The 17,737-nt window shown below is 42.7% G+C and overlaps 1 protein-coding gene across 1 annotated transcript; it reads left to right on the forward strand.

The window, feature by feature from the left end:
- The first annotated feature begins 763 nt into the window (after positions 1 to 763).
- FBXO33 (F-box protein 33) lies at positions 764 to 17,327 on the forward strand. Its single transcript, XM_027448586.3, has 4 exons — positions 764 to 1,478; positions 6,596 to 6,706; positions 10,945 to 11,630; positions 15,335 to 17,327. Exons 1-4 carry the CDS (start codon positions 892 to 894, stop codon positions 15,604 to 15,606), a joined length of 1,656 nt encoding a protein of 551 aa, XP_027304387.2. The 5' UTR covers positions 764 to 891; the 3' UTR covers positions 15,607 to 17,327.
- Positions 17,328 to 17,737: the final 410 nt, after the last annotated feature.

Raw genomic sequence — 17,737 nt, forward strand, 5'->3', positions numbered from 1 at the left:
GTCCCTCTGCGCTCAGGGAACCGCTGTAACGCCCCGAACCGGCAGCCAGAGAGCTGGTGCCTCATGGCCATGCGGAATGACCGATTCAGGGGCCTCACGCAGCCACTCGTGAGGCGTTCATCACACCCAGCCCTCAGCTGCGACGAGCTGAAGCTTCAGCCCGTTCGTTCACACAAGCCTACAAAAGTGAACCTGCAGCTCCGAGTCTTTAACGCGACCCCAGTGGGCTGGAGCTTCACGGGTCGGTTTCTCGCCGTGTCACCTCAGCGAGCCCAGGGCAGGGAGCCGCAAAGCCTGGCTGTGTTACATCAACACACCGGGCAGGCTCCAAAGCGCGCTGACTCGCCATGAGCTCAGCAGCGGGGAATCGTTGAGCAGGTATTAAAACAGGGAGACGTGTGGGAGCACAGGTTCCCTTCATTTGCATCCTCCCAGGCCAGCTGAGTTCAGCTGCTTCGGAGGTTTCATCCCCTGCACCTCGCCTGCTTCCAGTCCCTCAGTACCAGCTGCCCCGCTGGGATCCTTCCTTGAGGAAATGGAAACGAAGCTGTTTTATTTATTTATTTATTTATTTATGTATGTATTCTCTGTTTCACTTCTGCTGCCGGCGGGGCTGTGAGGCAGCCGGGCAGGGAGGGGTTACCTCCCCCCCCCCCCCGCTCCCCTCCCCTCACCGCGCAGGCCGTTGGGCCGGCCCCGCCCGCCATTCGAACGGCGGCGCGTTCCATTCCGCGCCCGCGGGGGGGGGGGCTCCCCGATCCCTCCCCGCAGCCACAAAGCGCGGCCGGGCCGGACCCTCCTCTTGTTTCCCCCCCCCCTCCTCATCTCGGCGTGGTGCGTGCCGGCAGAGCCGCGTCCCGGCGGGCGCCCGCCCCCTGCGCCTTGTCATTGATGTTGTTGTTTTTGTCGCAGGAGCCCGAGGCCAGGCCGGGGCCGCCGCCACCGCCGCCCGTGGCCGCCGCCGCAGCCGCAGCAGGGCCCGTGCCGGCTGCAGGCATGTCGGTGTGCGGGGAGGCGGTGGGCGCCGGCTCGCTGCCCAGCGAGCTGGTGGTGCACATCTTCTCCTTCCTGGCCGGCCCCGACCGGCTGCGGGCCTCGGCCGCCTGCTCGCACTGGCGGGAGTGCCTCTTCTACCCGGCCCTCTGGCCGCGCCTCCGCCTCAGCCTCCGCGTCTCGCCGGCCGAGCGCCCGCGCCTCGAGTTCCTCATGCGCAAGTGCGGCTGGTTCGTCCGCGAGCTCCGCGTCCAGTTCGCCGCCGACAACTACCCCAGCGCCTGCCCCTCCCCCGCGGCTGCCGTGACGGGGGGGGCGGCCGGGGGGGGAGGCTGCGAGGGCCCGGTGGCGGCGGCGGCGGCCTCGGCGGCGGAGGCGGGGGGGGCCGGGGAGGCGCCGCCGCCGCTGTGCCCCCGCTGGCTGGACCTGCTGCGGACATACCTGGAGCTGGTGCTGTGCGTCCTGAGCAGCGTCCGCAACAACAGGTAGCGCCCTGGGGGGGGGGTTTCTCACAGAAAAGGGTTTATTTTTATTTTATTTTTTTATCCTGCTGCCGTAGGGTGAAGGGGCAGGGTGTGCTGGTACCCGCTGGGAAGCTGGGGGGCGGGGGGGGCTGCTTGAGGGGCAGCCCCAGCTCCTCCAGGCCTGTGGAGGGGTTGTGGAGCAGGCCGGGGCCTCCCTGCCCTCTCCTCGGGCTTGCAGCGCACCCAGAGGGCTTTAAACGCGGTTCCTCGCCCGTTTGGGCCCGATGCAAACGGGCTGTGTGAGGTCTCGCTTTCAGTTCCTCTCCGGCGCTGTGCCCCGCAGGTACTTCCCCAGGGGCAGCTGCTGGGGCTGGCTTCCGAAAGCTGCTCCTAGGCCACAGCTCGCCTGGAGTCCCTGCCCTGTGAGTCCTCGGGGTGCGGGTCCCACCCGCCTCCGCCAGCCTCCTGCTGCCTTGCAGGGGGAGCTTTCGCCTAACAGTCATATTTTTGGGAAATCTGACTGGCGTCCTGAATGAAAAAAGTGTTTAAGTGGTGCTGGCGACGATCAGATCATAGGCAAATTCTGCCAAATGGACTTGGAAGGTTGAAATCCCCAGGAGGTGTCCCCTAGGAGTTTCATAGGGGAAAATAATAGTAAAAAAAGAATGTTTTTTTCCGCTGCCTCACTAAAATGCGAGGCTGTCAAATGTGTTGTGCGAAGGCTCCTGGCATACTTTACTTTCTGCATTCTCTGCAGCCTTATCTGCAGCTTCTGCAAGGACACTGCTTTCTGGAGTTGTTTTTACAGATTTTGTATGTACAGCGTGGCTGAGAGTGCAGCAAAATACTAGCAGTAGTTCTTTCTCCACTACCTGTTCTCTGGAGATAATTTCAGCAGTAAGATAGAGGTGGAAAGCCACCAACTTGGATAGGATTTTGCATTACTGTACTTTCCTGATGTCTTCAGATCGCTTGCACGCTGTTCTTTTGTTTTGAAATGAATAAGGTTTGACTGGGGAACACACAGTGCCTCGTCATTACAGCGGGGTCTTTTTTTGGTGAGCAACTGAAAAACGAGTGGGGGATTTACATTAAGCACTTAGTCTACTCAGAATTGCATTTTGAATAACACTTTTTTTTCTCTAAAGGTTTCCTTGCAAGGCAACTGGTTAGTTTGTGTGTAGAATGTTGTGCTTTAGCTTTTCAGGTAGGGTTTTAAGATTGAAACATGGTGGGAAGGAACAGTAAGGTGCCAAGTTGCTGCTTGGCTCTCACCTCTAAGCCAGAGCCATCCTCACCTGCCTTGATGCTTTTTCATTTTATCTGTGGAGTGACTGCTGGCCGCTCACCTTATTTCTCTGCTCTGCAGCACAAGGATAACGATTAATTCCTTCATGTGTTCTCCTACATGGGATAGGGATTGTAATTTCCAAACTAAAGGAAACAGCAGCATTTTAACTTGGCCAGTGGCTGAATCACAGTAAATGCATTCCTTTCGGAATTAAGTTTAAAACGGGATGATTCTTTCATAACTCTTGTCAGCCTCTGTGATAGCTTTTTTTTTTTGGCAGAGAAATTCAAAGAACTTCCATCTTGCACTTCAAACTAGAGAGGAAAAAATCTGCTTTTGTGAAATTGTGTGCCGTTTCTTAACTGTGTAATCTTGTTGTAGGCTTTTAAATCTATTATTAAACAATACAGTAACAACCCCCTCCTTTCAGGAAAAATGTTCTTTAAATGGCTGTAGAATTCCTTGAGGATTTGTAATACCACAGGACCTAAGAGAAGACTAAAGTAATGACTAGAAGTAATGCAATTTCTGGATGTCCTCTTGGGTACAGGGGAATGATGATGTGGTGTTTTTTTTTGCTAATAAAAGTACTTTCTGTAGAGTACAAAGCTGCTGATTTCTAATCAACTCTGCATGTTAAGTCTCTAGAAAAATACTTTGGAGCAGCCTTTACTAATTCTGATGGAATGAAGGAAGTAAACTCAGCTGCAGGCACACAGTTCAAAACACCTGATAATACTATGATAGGTATTTCTGCTGGCACTCAGCATCCACAAAGGTACGTTCAAGGTCCCTCATGCAGTTGAGGTAGAGCTCAAATCAACACAAACTTTGTTCTGCAAGTGACAGAGTATTACTCCTAAATGCTGCTTTAATAGCACTGAAACCAAGATGAGTTCTGTAATTCTGTAATTTCTTTAATTGAAGTGTACTAAAGTGATGTTTGTAGCCATCTCTAGCTTTTCTGCAAGCAGTTCTGTTGACAGCAAGCGAAACAAAATAAAAATGTATTATTTAAGCACTTGATATTCTACTTCCTATTACAAAAAAAAAATACAAACTGTGGAGGTGCCTCGTGTAACAATATCAGGAGGGACAAGTTGTTTCTCTCTGGCTCTTAAGGGATCCTAATCATCTGTGCCTTCACAAGCTGGTCTTTCAAAACTAAGTTCAGGAAGGCAGGTGGGAGGGTGACAAACTTTCCGTGAGTCATTTCAGTGTGTACAGTAGCTAATTGGCAGGGACTGATCATCAGCTGTAGACTGCTCTTTTATGTAACTGTGAAGGCCTGAAGTAGAGATTCTCCTCTGGCTGCTTAAAGAGGAGGGCAGGAAGGTATTGATCCTCCCCCCTTTCATCTGCAGCGTGTTCGTTTGTGTGATTTGCTTGATCTGTGCTGTGGAAACAAAAATGCAGATTGTAGTAAACCAGCGAGTTTAAGTGAAGTATGGTATCTACCTTGGAGTTGCCAGAATTGTGTGAATCATTCAGAAGAGGAGACTGCATCTGTGTTTGGGGCTTTCTAATAACTCTCTTCTGTCATCCTAAGCAGGCAGCTGAAATTGGGGTAGGAATCTGATAACGCAATATGTGCCTTAGCACTTTGTTCCTGTTGAATCTAAGCAAGGCCCTTTTTGATTCCTTTTGCATTGCAAGGTGGAGGATGGATGTTCATAAAGGCCCACCAAACCTGAAGAAGGAGCATAGTAAGAGGCTTGGTACCTGTAGTATGCTTTTTGAGCTAGTGGAAAATGAATGGTTAATATTTAATAAAAATACTAAATAGAAAAGAGGATGTTTCCCCAGCGGTGGTTATACACAGAACGTAGGATTAAGTTGCCACTATGACTTTCAGCAAAAGACAACAGTTAATGCCTAAATAAATTTGTTTAAGCAGCAATGGACTTCACTAACCTCATGAAATAAGGATGAGAGGTGAGCCAAATGCCGTGGAGATTATAGGGTACTACAAATAGTAACAAAAATCTAATACTGATTTGGACTGTGGTGGTAACAACTGTGCTGTGCATGGAACAATAATTGAATGTTTTCATTGGCCAAGTTTTGAGGTGGAAAACTTTATCTGGGTCTCTGTAGTGCACAAATAGCAGTCAGGTAGATGTAGGAAACCTGGGGGGTACCAATAAATCGTGTTTTGTCTGTCCTGTAGCTCAGTAGCTCTAAAATTGACACTGATCTGCAGTAACATTCGCTGGGGTCTGGGTGGCACCAAACGAAACCTGTGTGGGATGTGAATATGCAGGTGAATCAGAATTGTTCTGAAGGTTGCATTTTGTCTGAGCTCTCAGATTTAAGTCCCTGAGATCAGAAGATAAAAGTCTAATTATAGTATTGGCTGTGAGCACTGCCTTGCACACCAGGTGGATGCTTCTGCTGCTTTCCCTGCCACACCAGACTTTCCTCAAAAGCTGTAGGCGACAGAAAAGCACAAAATACTCCCGGTGGTGTTGCCAGTGTCTTCAGTTTTCCTTGCCAACCTTATTCTTCAGCTAGGATCAGGCATTGGCTGAGTCAGATTTATCAAATATTGTGCGTGTGGTCGGGGCTCAGTTATATTCCAGTATCACAAGACAAGACAGTAGTCTTGTATTTAAAACACTGAAGTGTTAGAATTTCTGAAATGGCTGTAAATAACTGGAGCAACTCCTAGATTTTGTCTGACTTGATAGGAAGCCTGTGGATCTTCATTTATCTGTAGAAGAAAAGTAGCAGGTGAGACAGCAGAGAGATTTCAGGGAACTAGTCTATGGTTATTTAATACTTCAAAACAGGTAAACGGTTATTTATGATCGATACCAATTATAGCCTGCAATTCATACTTAAACTGAAAGCTTGACTACTTGACAGCTTTCTTCTGTTGGTAGAACATCTGCTCGTACTAGGAGGGCAGCGAACTGGCACCAGAGCTTCCCTAGCTTTGAGATTTGTGATTGTTTTGCATCTTCCTAAAAGCCGGTCTGAAGTATTAACATACAATGTGTAGTCGGTTTAAAAAAAAAAAGCCACAAACAGCTCCTCTAAAACTGCTATCATTTTCATATCTGTTGTTTGATCTTTTTTTAGGGGATAGCAAAGATGCGAGTCAGAAGCAAACTGTGCTGGGGAAAGGGAAACTGACTGTCTAGCACACTGAGACAAGTCCAGGGTAAACTTAGAGGTTCTTTCACTTTTTAGGTATTCCTTCTAGAAATTTAAATTGTCTCGTGGTGGACCAGTCGTTCTCTTCTGTTGACTGATGATAGAAGCTGTTCTGATATTTCCTACTTCAGCGTGATAGAAATCAAACACTGGGGAGCGAGGAGCTTTTGCTCAGCTTTCACCTGAAGTTTGTGTTACTTCAGTTGAGGAAGGTTTGGGCCCCCATTTATAACCCAGTTGCCATATGTAAGCGCTCAGGCAGGGTTTCTAGCAGTTGAATTCTACTTGGGTGTTAAGTTTGGTGTTAGGTGTTAAAAAGAAGTAGGTATCTGATGTTTCCATCTGTGAAATGTAATACGCATGTTCTAAGAGTACGTGAAAGTGCTGATAGAAAACTTCTTGATAGTGATGGCTTGCTGAAAACACTCCTCTGTGGTCACTGAAAACTGGCATTTGCTTTACAGCTGGATCCAGCAGTTTGTATATCCCTCTTCCCCTTTATGCTTCAGCCTCAATTCCTGTCGTTCCATACGTGCCTGTACTCTAGGGCAGAAGGATGCTTCCCAGAAGACGTTACATGTTCCATGCAATAATGTGTTCTTGCTGCCTGTGCTTGTTTTATCCAGAATGATTCCTTACAGTGCTTTAACCTTATATAAAGATTCCTTTTTGTTTCTTTGTTTAATAGGAACCTCCAGAAGTTAAGTCTCTTTGGGGATATAAGCATTCTGCAGCAGCACGGAAGTATATCAAATACATACCTCGGAAAGGTTGACCCTGATGGCAAAAAGATTAAGCAGTAAGTTGTATTTATAGATCGTCAAGTATGTTAAAAATAATGTTTTTTCCTGTCTGAAACGCGTAACTGAGAAAGCTTTTTTAATAGGATTAGAATGTAATTCTTAAATTGAGTTGATTTTTAGTTTCTAGTATTTTCATGAAGTAGTCTGGTTTTGTGGCTTGTTTTTTCTCCTTCTCAGCAGGGTGAGAATCTCTTCTTTCTTCTTTTCATTGTGTTCTAGAAACAATATTAAATTATGAAAACAAAACAGGAGGAGGAACAGGGATTTGTTACCAGCACCTCTACAATTGTTGTATGTGAAAAAACGAGAAAAGGAAGTAATCCGATGTCCTCAATTCTTGTGAAATATGTGTAGGAAGTAAACTTGAAAGAGGACATAAGCACCGACAACTTATTTTAAGTCGTGTCACAAAACTAGGTTAGGTATTTGTAGAATTCCTGAAAGATCTTAGCTCACGGCATGCTTGTTTAGTCTCAGAGTTGTATTTTAGCTTGCCATAATTACATTACAGTCTTTACTTTGAATAACTAGTTTTTTTTTTTTTTTTTTTTTTTGGAAGTGGTGAAATACAGTTAAAAAAGCTACTGACTTCTGGAATAAGTTGCCCCTGAAGAGTGATGCTAACTAAGCGAACAAGTTTTAGTAATTCCAGAACTTGTCATATAGATCACTTTAATTTGTGCCAGCTTAAGCATCTTCTTCCCAGTAGCTGCAGAGAGGTGTAAGTACAGCCACTCTAGACTGTTACTGTTTATTTTTAAGTGGTTTTGAGAACTAGCCTAGATATACTATCAGCTCTATATACATATGTGAATGCTAATGTCAAACTAAATGTTTGGTCCTGACTTAAACTTGGACATCAGTGTGAATGCAGATATGTGTCTTCGTTATCCCCTTTTCTTTAAATTACTCTAACTTCTTCATTTTGAAATTAAGATTTGTATTATAGTGCTGCCTGCAGGTATTAGGCCGATTTGGTAAAAGCCCCATTTTCATATCCTTTGTGAAAACATAAATACATAATCAAATCATGGCCAAGGGGCTTAAAGAGAACCATCTAAGCAGATGTTTACTCAGCTGAGCACACAAATATTTCTTCAAACAAATAACAAAAATTACTATGCATACTTTATAGCCATAAACTGTTCAAAATTAACTAACTATCTAATGTGAGGTTAGTTTTTTACATGAATATTGACCTTTGCACATTTTGGAATGAGCAAATAAATGCTACCTTGCTTATGTTTGTTTTGCTAGAATAAAGCAGTGTCTTTTGGGACCCACTAGCTCTTTTCTAAATTAAAAGAAAATTGGCAGTGTTTTATTCAGCATTCTCAAGTTCGTCAGCATTAGCAGCATATACTTCAGGAAGTAAATCCCAAGTGCAGAAGGCAAGACTAAGAAGATGTAAGATGTTTGCATCTCTGAAGTTGAAAAACGTGGGTGCTGACAGCTAACACTGCAAAATACTGGGCAACCTATGGAGGCAATGTTATTGGTGGTTGAAGATTTAGGAACCCAAATGGTGGTAAACCTTAGTAGCTGTTTCAGGAACTTCCTACAGTCCAAACAGGGAAGAAAACCCAGCACTTCCTCAAGTCCGCAGCATTGAGATGAATGTCACAGGCCACGGGTGAAATCTTAGCCAGCACAGAGCTATTGGTCTTTGCCAGGGGGAACGTTCTAAGGGTTGTTCTCAGGGCTAGGAGGCCTTGGATTATGTTTCCAAAATCACCCTTTTGTAGTGATCAGCATGTACAATATATGGCTTTGTAATGCTTTTTCTCTTTCTGTATTGTGTATGTGTCCCTGGATGCTTCCTAAAATTCTCTTTAGACCTCAGTTCATTACTGTGTGGAAGTTCGTCGGAAACAATGCATTTGTCTTGAGCAGAGCAAGGGGTATATGTGTAAAAGTTTTGTTTTCTGAAGTGTTTCCGTGATTGATCCACGTGGCTTAGGTAGTTTGGTTTCCAAAAGAAGCAGTTTAGCTTCTCTTACTAAACTAATTAATTGGTGGTCTTTAATTAAACAAATGGGCCTTACTTACAGGTTTGCTTCCTGTCTGGGGCCATCAAGGTACTTCAGTACCTGTCAGGACTTCTGGGGCTTAAACAGTTAGTCAGCCTTTGGTCTGTCCTCTGCCTGAAAGTGCTACCTCTGGCATTAATTGTAACAGTAATTTATTTTGAGGTTTTTATTGCTGAGGTAGTTTTCTCCAGTGTGGTAGGTTTCAGGCTGATGGGGAACATCCCATTAACTGTTCTTTACAAGGAGCAAAGGGGACTGATTAAGTACACTTTTGAGGTATCACTGTAAATGTTACGTCACCTTTCCAAGCTACTGCGATGAGAGCAGGGAGAGAAGAGTCTCTGTTTGTTGTGGGAGAAATTAGAGAGGTTCCTGTGGTAGAACCTTTTCCTTTGAGTGATCATCAGAGAATCTGCCTTAAATTTAAGCTTTGGCAGAAACAGACCCCAAACAAACATTGCCAGGATCAAACAGCTCTCATCTGAACTCCAAAAAAATTTAGGAGTAAAATAGTAAAAATGCGTTATTTGTAATTCTTGACCTGTTGTTTAAAGCTGTTTAATTTTTGTTGCCAGTCCTCAGTTAAAAAAAAATATAAAATAAAAAATACTTGGAGACAATCTAGAAGATCTGCAGTGTATATAAACCTGATGACTGTACTAGGCAAAATGTTGGAAACTATTGAGATATATAACTGATAAATGACAATCACGCCAACTGTTCTGCGTACAAAGAAAAGGCAGGCCTTTTACAATTGCAAAAGCTCCTCTTAAAGAGGTGACTAGGTAAATTCGTGGAAGTGAGGTTCCTGATGGTTACTAAAGACAGAAAGCCACCTCTGGCTTAGGAGGTCAAAGTTACAAGTGTTTGGAAATGTGAGGAAATCTCTGAGAATTACAACTCTCTTTCTATCCCTCTTAAGGTGTTAGTTTCTCTGCTGTCAGTCAGGATACAGAGCCTTTAATTTTGTCTGGATGGTACCTTGATTAAAGATAGGTGGATAAGAATAACAATTTTGTACAAATTTGAAGCACAAAGATTTCTGCTAGTTTTATACTAGAGGGTTTTTTTTTTTCTTATTTTTACCATATTCCTTGAAGTTTTGTGAACCTGTTGTAGCCTGGCTCAATTGCTTCCTTTAGATGCTGAGTGTTCCTTCTGGCTGGCTGGGGTTTGAGATCAAATATGTGTATATATGCATCCTAAAATGTACGTGCTCAAAGACTACTTGTCATTGGGGCAAGAAGATTATTTGGAGCCTCAGTAGGTGAGGGATGAGGATTGAAAAAATGCTGCTTTCCAGGAAGTAGGTAGGGTTTGGCCATGCTATTGTTGTTTATTCAAAATTTTACTTTAAAATACTTTCCATGCATTCTTGAATTAAATAGCTAAATTAAAGAACATTTGTGCATTACAACAATAAATGGGCAGGAGAGGTGGGATGCATCACAGTGAGCATGGTATAATCATACAGTGCGATAAATCACATGAGGGCTCCAGCAGTCCCAAGTGATTCTGGCACTGGTAATCTGGGTTTGTCGTGTTCCCATGTCCAAGCTGTGTCGGTAAAATTTGAAGCTGTTGACAGTGAGAATCCAGTCAGCTGTACATTCAGAGTTATTTCAAGAATCTTCTTAGGTATTTGTTCCTTACCCTGTGAGGAAAATAAAGCGATTGGTTTCTATCATTCTAACATATGTTCAAAGGCAATCTTCTCCAACTTTTCAATGAAAATTATTTTTTCCATATTGAATTCGCCGTACTAGGGAGGTCAGCAACTACGAAGAGCTGTTTTAAAAAATTAAGAACTGTTTTTAATGCATTACAGGTCTTCTTACTTGCATGACCTTAACGTGTGTGTGGGAGGGTGTTAGTGTGTGCTGGGATCTGTGCTCAGAAGTATGAAATGAAGGGTCGTAGTGCACCACTGTTTTGGAAAAAGCAAAGTACTTATTTTTTTTCAAGTCAGTTCAGTTTTTAACCATTTAAGTGCAGTGGTGATTAAAGCACAGTGGGAAGTTTGCAGCGTGTTGGGTTCTAACTGTGGTAGTTCACAAGAACTCCAACAGTAGCACCTTCTGCAGAAAAAGGCCATAAATGAAAGAAGACTAATTCTTGAACAAAAAAAATAAAAAAGAGTGGTAAGCAATTGGTAAGACTAAACCGTGTCTAACAGCATCATTGTCTGTTTTGTTTCCTTGCAGAATACAACAGCTGTTTGAAGAGATATTAGGCAACAGCAGGCAATTGAAATGGCTGTCTTGTGGGTTCATGCTGCAAATAGTAACTCCCACATCACTGGCCTCCTTGTCAAACCCCATAGCCAACACCATGGAACACCTGAGCTTATTGGACAACCACATCCCTGGTAACACCACTCTTATCACTGCAGTCGAATTGGAGCGTTTTGTGAATCTGCGTTCACTCGCTTTGGATTTCTGTGATTTTACAGCTGAAATGGCAAGAGTCCTGGCTGATAGCAACCATGTGCCTTTGCATCGACTGTCTCTCCTGGTCCACAGTGTTTCCATAATGCACAAGTCATTGGACAGTATGCCAGAAGATGAGAATTGGAAGGCGCTGACACGCAACAGCACCAATCTTCGGGTCTACATAATGGCTTTTGATGTCAAGAGTGATGATATGCTAAGGATTCTTAAGCCCAGTATCCCCCTAGAGAGGATTCACTTTGACAGCTACATCACTTGTGTTTCAGGAGCTGTTGTTGACCTCATATCCAGGCAGTATGACAAGTTCCTCACTCACTTTATACTAATGAATGATGTGATAGATATGTCTGGCTTCCCAGATCTTAGCGACAACCTGAATGAAGATCCACTTGTCTTACTAGCCTGGAGGTGCACAAGACTGTCTCTCCTAGCTGTTCATGGTAGGTAATACATTGCATGAGCTTAGTATGTGACTGATATACTTAGAATGCTTCATCCTTTCTTGTGATGTGTTTTAGTAAGAATGCTGTTCAGAAGCCTGCTATGCAGTTGCTGTACAAGCTGTTGTACCTTCTACTGGTATTTTTGTTTGAAAATAGGAAGTTTTTTTATCTGTGTACGTGTTCTAAACATTCTTGTAGCTTGCTAACCTTTCATGAGAGGTCACTCAGGATTTTGTTAGGCTGCTCACAGAACAGGGGATAATGAAGAACTGAGCGTTCAAGGAGGCTTGTCCTGGAAGTGGCCTGCATTGTGCTGTTCCACCAGGTGGCCAGGCATGTGAACGTGAGCACTGTAGGTGCTTGCTGTGGGTACTGAGCTCACGGGCTGTTAAGATTAGATAATTGTGCTTCCTGTTTGTGTAAATAACATGGGTTAAGTGCCCCAGGGCTGAAGGGAGGAAGTCTCTTACCAGTTGGTAAGGCCTTGGCAGCAGATGAAGGTGGTGAACAAAATTTGAGACTTCTCTACTTGAAGAGTGGGGAAATAAATTAATGCAGAGGAGGTTGCCTTGCTGAGTGCATTGGTTTCACTAGTATACAGAGCTAGGTTTATCCCACTTATTTGCTGTATGATCCCAAATCAAATAAGGGCACATTTATATTCAGCTCTGTGAACTCTACAGTACTTGTTAGAAGATAGAATCATTTGGCACATGTGAGGCAACTGAAATAATGCAGAGTAGTTATTTTTGTGCTGGAATTGGCTTACCGAGACCAAACTTGTTGCTACATGAAGGAGTTAAGTGATGACTCCGTGCTCTGCTGCATGAGAGTGAATGCCCATTTCCTCAGGCAGCTTGCAGGAGTGAATTCCCAGTTACTCAGCACAAACAGGAGAGATCATCAGCTGCAGAGAGAGTACATTTGGATCTCGGTTGAAGGCGGAAGGTTCTGTTGTATCTGCTAGGAAAAGGTTTTTGCTGTCTTCTACTGAAAATCAGTGGAGAAAAAGAATCAATCCAGTGGTCTCCCCTTTATAGTTTCACTGACAGACTTTGGAGATTGACATATGACTGTGCCACTTTGTAAAAGAGTAGATTTTAACAGTTTCTTTAACATTTGGATAAAAGTTTTAGGACCTTCTTAAAAGGAAAGAAAATAATCAAACACAACAAACAACCCAAAACTTAAGTTATCCTTCTACCATAGGAAATTATTCTAATCTGATCCAAATTTCAAAAGATGATAAAATACCTGATCATCAAGTGTAAGTATCTTCTAATGTCAAAACACGTCTGTTCAGTAGGATATATTGCTCTGTGCAGAGCATTGGGAAAGCAAACACCTTCTGCAGTTCTATGTAATCAAATTCTTACTGCATTGTCCTTCTTTGGAGAGCTTCTTTGTATACCTGGAGGAGAGAACGGCCAGACATCACCCTTGCTCTGATTTTGAAATCCAGGTTCTTCCCATTTCCTTGTAGAAGGTAGCAAAGCTCCTTATAAACGCCTCATCTTTAAGCTGTGAATGTGACTTCTCAGGTGGTGTAGCACAAGCACCTTTTTTCTTGAGTAGTTATGGTGAGAAAAATGTGGCTAGGAGGAAAGATCTAGAATGCTGTGACTCTTCAGTACAGCATCTTATCCTCACGTCTGTATTTTCTGAGACTTACCAAGCAGTGGTCTCTGGTGCTACTTGTATTTTTGTGATACTATCAAGTGTTCTACAGGAAAGAAAAAACAAATAGGTGTATTTGTTTGAGGAGCCATAACTTGCTCTATTTGTAAGGGCACGGGTTTCATCTATATTTAGACAAGAAATGGTTGTTCTTCAGTTTCCAGTATTTTCCACAGGTTTTTGGTTTTCCCTCTTATGCTTTTAGTTTGCTCTGAAGAAGTCTTTAATTTGCAGATAGCTTTGGCTGCCACTTGGCAGTGACCAAAGAAGGAAGGAAGAAAATGTTCTAAGGATGCTCTCCTTGGATAGCTCATGATTTTTTCCTTTCTCCTGTGGGAAGTGGTATCATCATTCCACCAAGGAACCCATCTTCAGGGGCAGAGTGAAGGGTATTCAATACTTGTTGCAGCATGAAGGAGCAGTGTGAGGAGTGTGTGGTCTTTTGGGATGAGAAGGGGACAATAGGATAGCCAGAGGGATCAGGAGTTATAAATCAGGAGCCACCCCATCCAGACATGCTGGAGCCCTTTTTCCTTTTTTCTTAAGAGAAGGACACCTTGTGTGGGGTTCCAAGATTGTTTGTACTGTAAACATATTGTATTACCTATCCTCTGTTGTATTCTGTCCCTGAGCAAAACTAAAGCTGACACTTTTACCAGCAAGGAAAAAGTCAAGACAACTGTAAGGTGTTGTGAGCTCCTTCCAAGTCTGCTAGAAATGTAATTCATAGAGGTGCAGTTTTCCATTGCGTTTAATATCCTGCAACCTTGCAGGTTCATCATCCGTGACTGTTGCACTAGAGGTAAAGTATCAGCCAGTGAAAATCACTGGAATTCATACCTTTTAAGTGGTTAATGTCCTAGAAATGAGCCATTTAGGTGTTGCAGGGTTTCTTGTTTAAAAAAAAAAAAAGTACCTTGAGCAGCATATTTACAGGAGACCTTAGCAACAAAAAAAAAAGTAGGAAAAAGTAGAATGGGAAATTCTTTATTTCTTTAACTTCAGTTTTTCTCATTCTTTAATTAGCTGTCTTATTTTGATTCACTAGCACGTAGAGTGTGGTACTTGCCTTGTTGATTCCTTCAGCAGTGAACTTTCCCAGTTCAAATTCTGTGCAGACTGCAGCTTGCCTTATCCTCCAAGTGGGCATCCCACCAGGAAGCATGGTGCCTGTGACGATGACAAAGGCAGAAATGAGCCTTTTCTTTTTTTTTGCAAGGGAAGGGTTGGCTTGCAGACTTCCCAAAACAGGGGAAATTCCCAAATAGTTTATGTTGTGCCTGGACAGGGAGGAGCTCAACATTTGCCTTAGCGAGGATACAGCAAACTGTTGGAAAAGAGCAGGTAGCTGCGAGTGTTTTGAAAAAGGGGTGCTAATATATGCTAATGGGAAGAGAGGGAAGCTTTATAATTATGTTTAATTCCAGCTAGAATAACAAGATCTATGTAGATTATTATTTTTTTGGTGCTGGTATGACCTATTTCCTGGAGAGGCTTCTGTTTGTTTTTTCCTCTATTAAGTCCACTTCTAATGCAACAAAAGCTAACTTTTTCTAGCTGAAACACAGTTTTAAAGTGGTTCTTTTATATATTAACTTGAATAGTTGATACAACTTGATTATATAGTTGTATAATAACCAATAGTTGATTAGTCACTTCTTTGACTTATTTATAAGTAGATCACAGAAGGCTTGAAGTTGTATTTACAACTTATTTTGTAGCAAAGAAGTTGGTACAAATGGTGGAAAAAAATAGATGTGGAAAAGCTTTGTTAAAAAACCTTTTTGATACTTCCTTATTTAAAATCTAAATGGAGATGTTTTTTTGTTTTTTGTTTTTTTTTTTACTTGCACCAACAACAAAAAAATCATGAGGAGGATTCTGCCAGACAGAAGATGATTCTGCCAGACAGAAGATGCCGAAAGAAGTTGGGAAGGATGCTTTGATGTTCTGGCATTAAATACTTGTGTAAAAAATGCCTTGAGTGAAGTTACAGAGCAACTTTTGTTTTTATTTCCCCATAGGTTACACAGTTTGGGCTCATAATCTTATTGCAATTGCTCGTCTTCGTGGCTCTGATCTGAAAGTTCTTGAAGTCACAGAAGAAAGCATTGATTTCGACCAAGGAGAACTGGCTGATCAGGACGTGGATCCAGTGCATAATCTCATTGAGCAAGTATCTCTCGGATTGGGTCGGCCTTGGCACGCAGTGATGGACATAGAACTGCTCAGTGTCTTCACTGAGCCAACTCGTCATTTTTACAGAGAGATGCAAAGCTTCAGTGAAGGCATTTAGCTCCTTATTTACAATTCCTGTGGTTACATATGCAAGTAGGGTTCTATTATGTTTTTTCAGTAGCGTGAATTAACCCCTTTTGTGCTGTGTTTAATCAGTATTAGCTATATAGAATTACATATGTGTATTCTACTTCTTGATCAAAGAACGTAGTCGGGTATTGGTTTAGAAGCTGAAAGTGGCAGTGTTTAGGGTTTTCACGGTTAATGGACTTGTCTACCAAACCTTACCGGGATACAGCCAAAGGCTGTCTGAGGTTGCCGGCTAACTTTACTTTTATCGAGTAACTGTGTTTTGAATGATTTTACTATTATATCGGAGTTCTGCACTCAGGAGCCAACTGTTTTTAATATCCATATCCATAGCACAGCAGATTTCTCTGCTGTCATTGTTTGCTTAATCTGGTAGTGTGCAACTTAATAGGCTTAAAAGGAAGAGAAGTCTATCCAGGGCTGTTCATTCTTAGACTCTCACCTTGCTTCATTTCCCATGCAGCTTACGAAGCATGACTTGCTGCCGATGTCCGTTTTTCTTAGCTCTGTTAAGCGGTGGTGCGAAACACTAGCTTTTTGGATACCTGCACTTCCAGATGCACTCCATAAGCTGAAGTATTTCAGGTTCGTTGTAAACTCGTTCTAGTTTATTCTCATTTTCTGTTATCTTCCTTAAAAGTTAGCTTTGGGCCAAAGTGTAAGAGAAAAAAACCAAGAATGTGCGCTCCGATGAGGTAAAAGCGTAACAGCGAAGACTTCAATACAAAGGTATACACCTGCAAACAAACGTTAGTCGTGAAATCCCTAGCAACCAAGTCACTGGATTTTCTCTGTCAGCGCCTGTGTCAGCTGCCAAAGAATAGATTAAAAACGAAGAAGTGCCCACATGCTGGCAGGGGCAGGCCAACTTCTGGCCAGCCAGATACTGCTAGATTGTAATATATAAGGTCGAATTTCGACCTGTGGTACACAGCTGTGCTGTGGCTCAGTCAGCAACCTCAGAACTCTTAACAAACATGCACCTGTTTCACTGTGAATAGTGAATGTAAAGGAAGGAAAGGAAACAAATACAAAGCTTGTTCTATCACAGGTATGAGCTGCTATGATGCATGAAGAACATTCCATGAAGTATGTTTTAAAATCTTGTTATATCTGAGAGGCTTTAAAAGCCGATTTAACTGTTTCAGGGCAACCGCGGTACAGACGTGGTCTCTGTGAGACTTCCACCTGACCCCAGTCTTAAGTGGTACGAATGTTGTGCATTTAATGTTTAAAGGACAGTCTGCAATAATAAAGTAAGTGGCCAACGTGGGTGCCCAGCAGTGCTGAGACCTGGCTGCTATATTGTAAGCTTTGGAAAACACAATTTATGCAACAGATGTCCAGATATGATTCTATTTATGGAAAAAGTTTATATGTGTTTTACAAATGGTTTTACCATCTTATATTAAAATGACCTTTTGACAGGTGTGCGCTGTTTTGTCTCCAGTGAGCACATACCATGCGGATTTTATATGTACATCAGTAGAGTGAATCCACTGGCACAGTGTGTGTATATGCCAGATGTGGTGAGAATTTTATCTTATAAATGTGATCAGATTAAAAAAAAAAAAACTCCTGACAGAAAATGTAAGGAAACCAGCTGAATGTTTGAATTGATGACTGATGTTGTATGGTTTATGTTAAATGTATATTCTTTTAATCAATGAATAAAGCGTTAAAAATTGATCACTGTATAAAATATTTTTGTTGTATCAGCATGAGAATTTCTAGACTTAAAATGCAGCAATCGTTCATAAGTTGTGTATAACTGGTAGCTCCCTTTGTGTTTAGGTCAACAAAAGAGTCTAAAATGTCATACAGTAATTTCTTGGCTGAATTTTGTCAACTTATTTTTGGGTGGGGAGGGGTAGGGGGCGGAAGGATGCTTTGGTAACGATCAGACCACCAGACCCATTAGCACAAAGAGTATATCATGGTATGACTTACTAGACTGATACAGTAAAATGTGGATTGTAGAAGACTATTTTGAGAAATTCTTGCATCCGTTGCAATTGCTTAAATCAAAACCTAATGTGCACTAGAAAAATGTGTAGTACTTCTTTTGGTGTCCCACTATTAAATAGATTATGAATACC

Source organism: Anas platyrhynchos, chromosome 5 (assembly GCF_047663525.1).
Source record: "Anas platyrhynchos isolate ZD024472 breed Pekin duck chromosome 5, IASCAAS_PekinDuck_T2T, whole genome shotgun sequence".
Taxonomy (NCBI): Eukaryota; Metazoa; Chordata; class Aves; order Anseriformes; family Anatidae; genus Anas; species Anas platyrhynchos.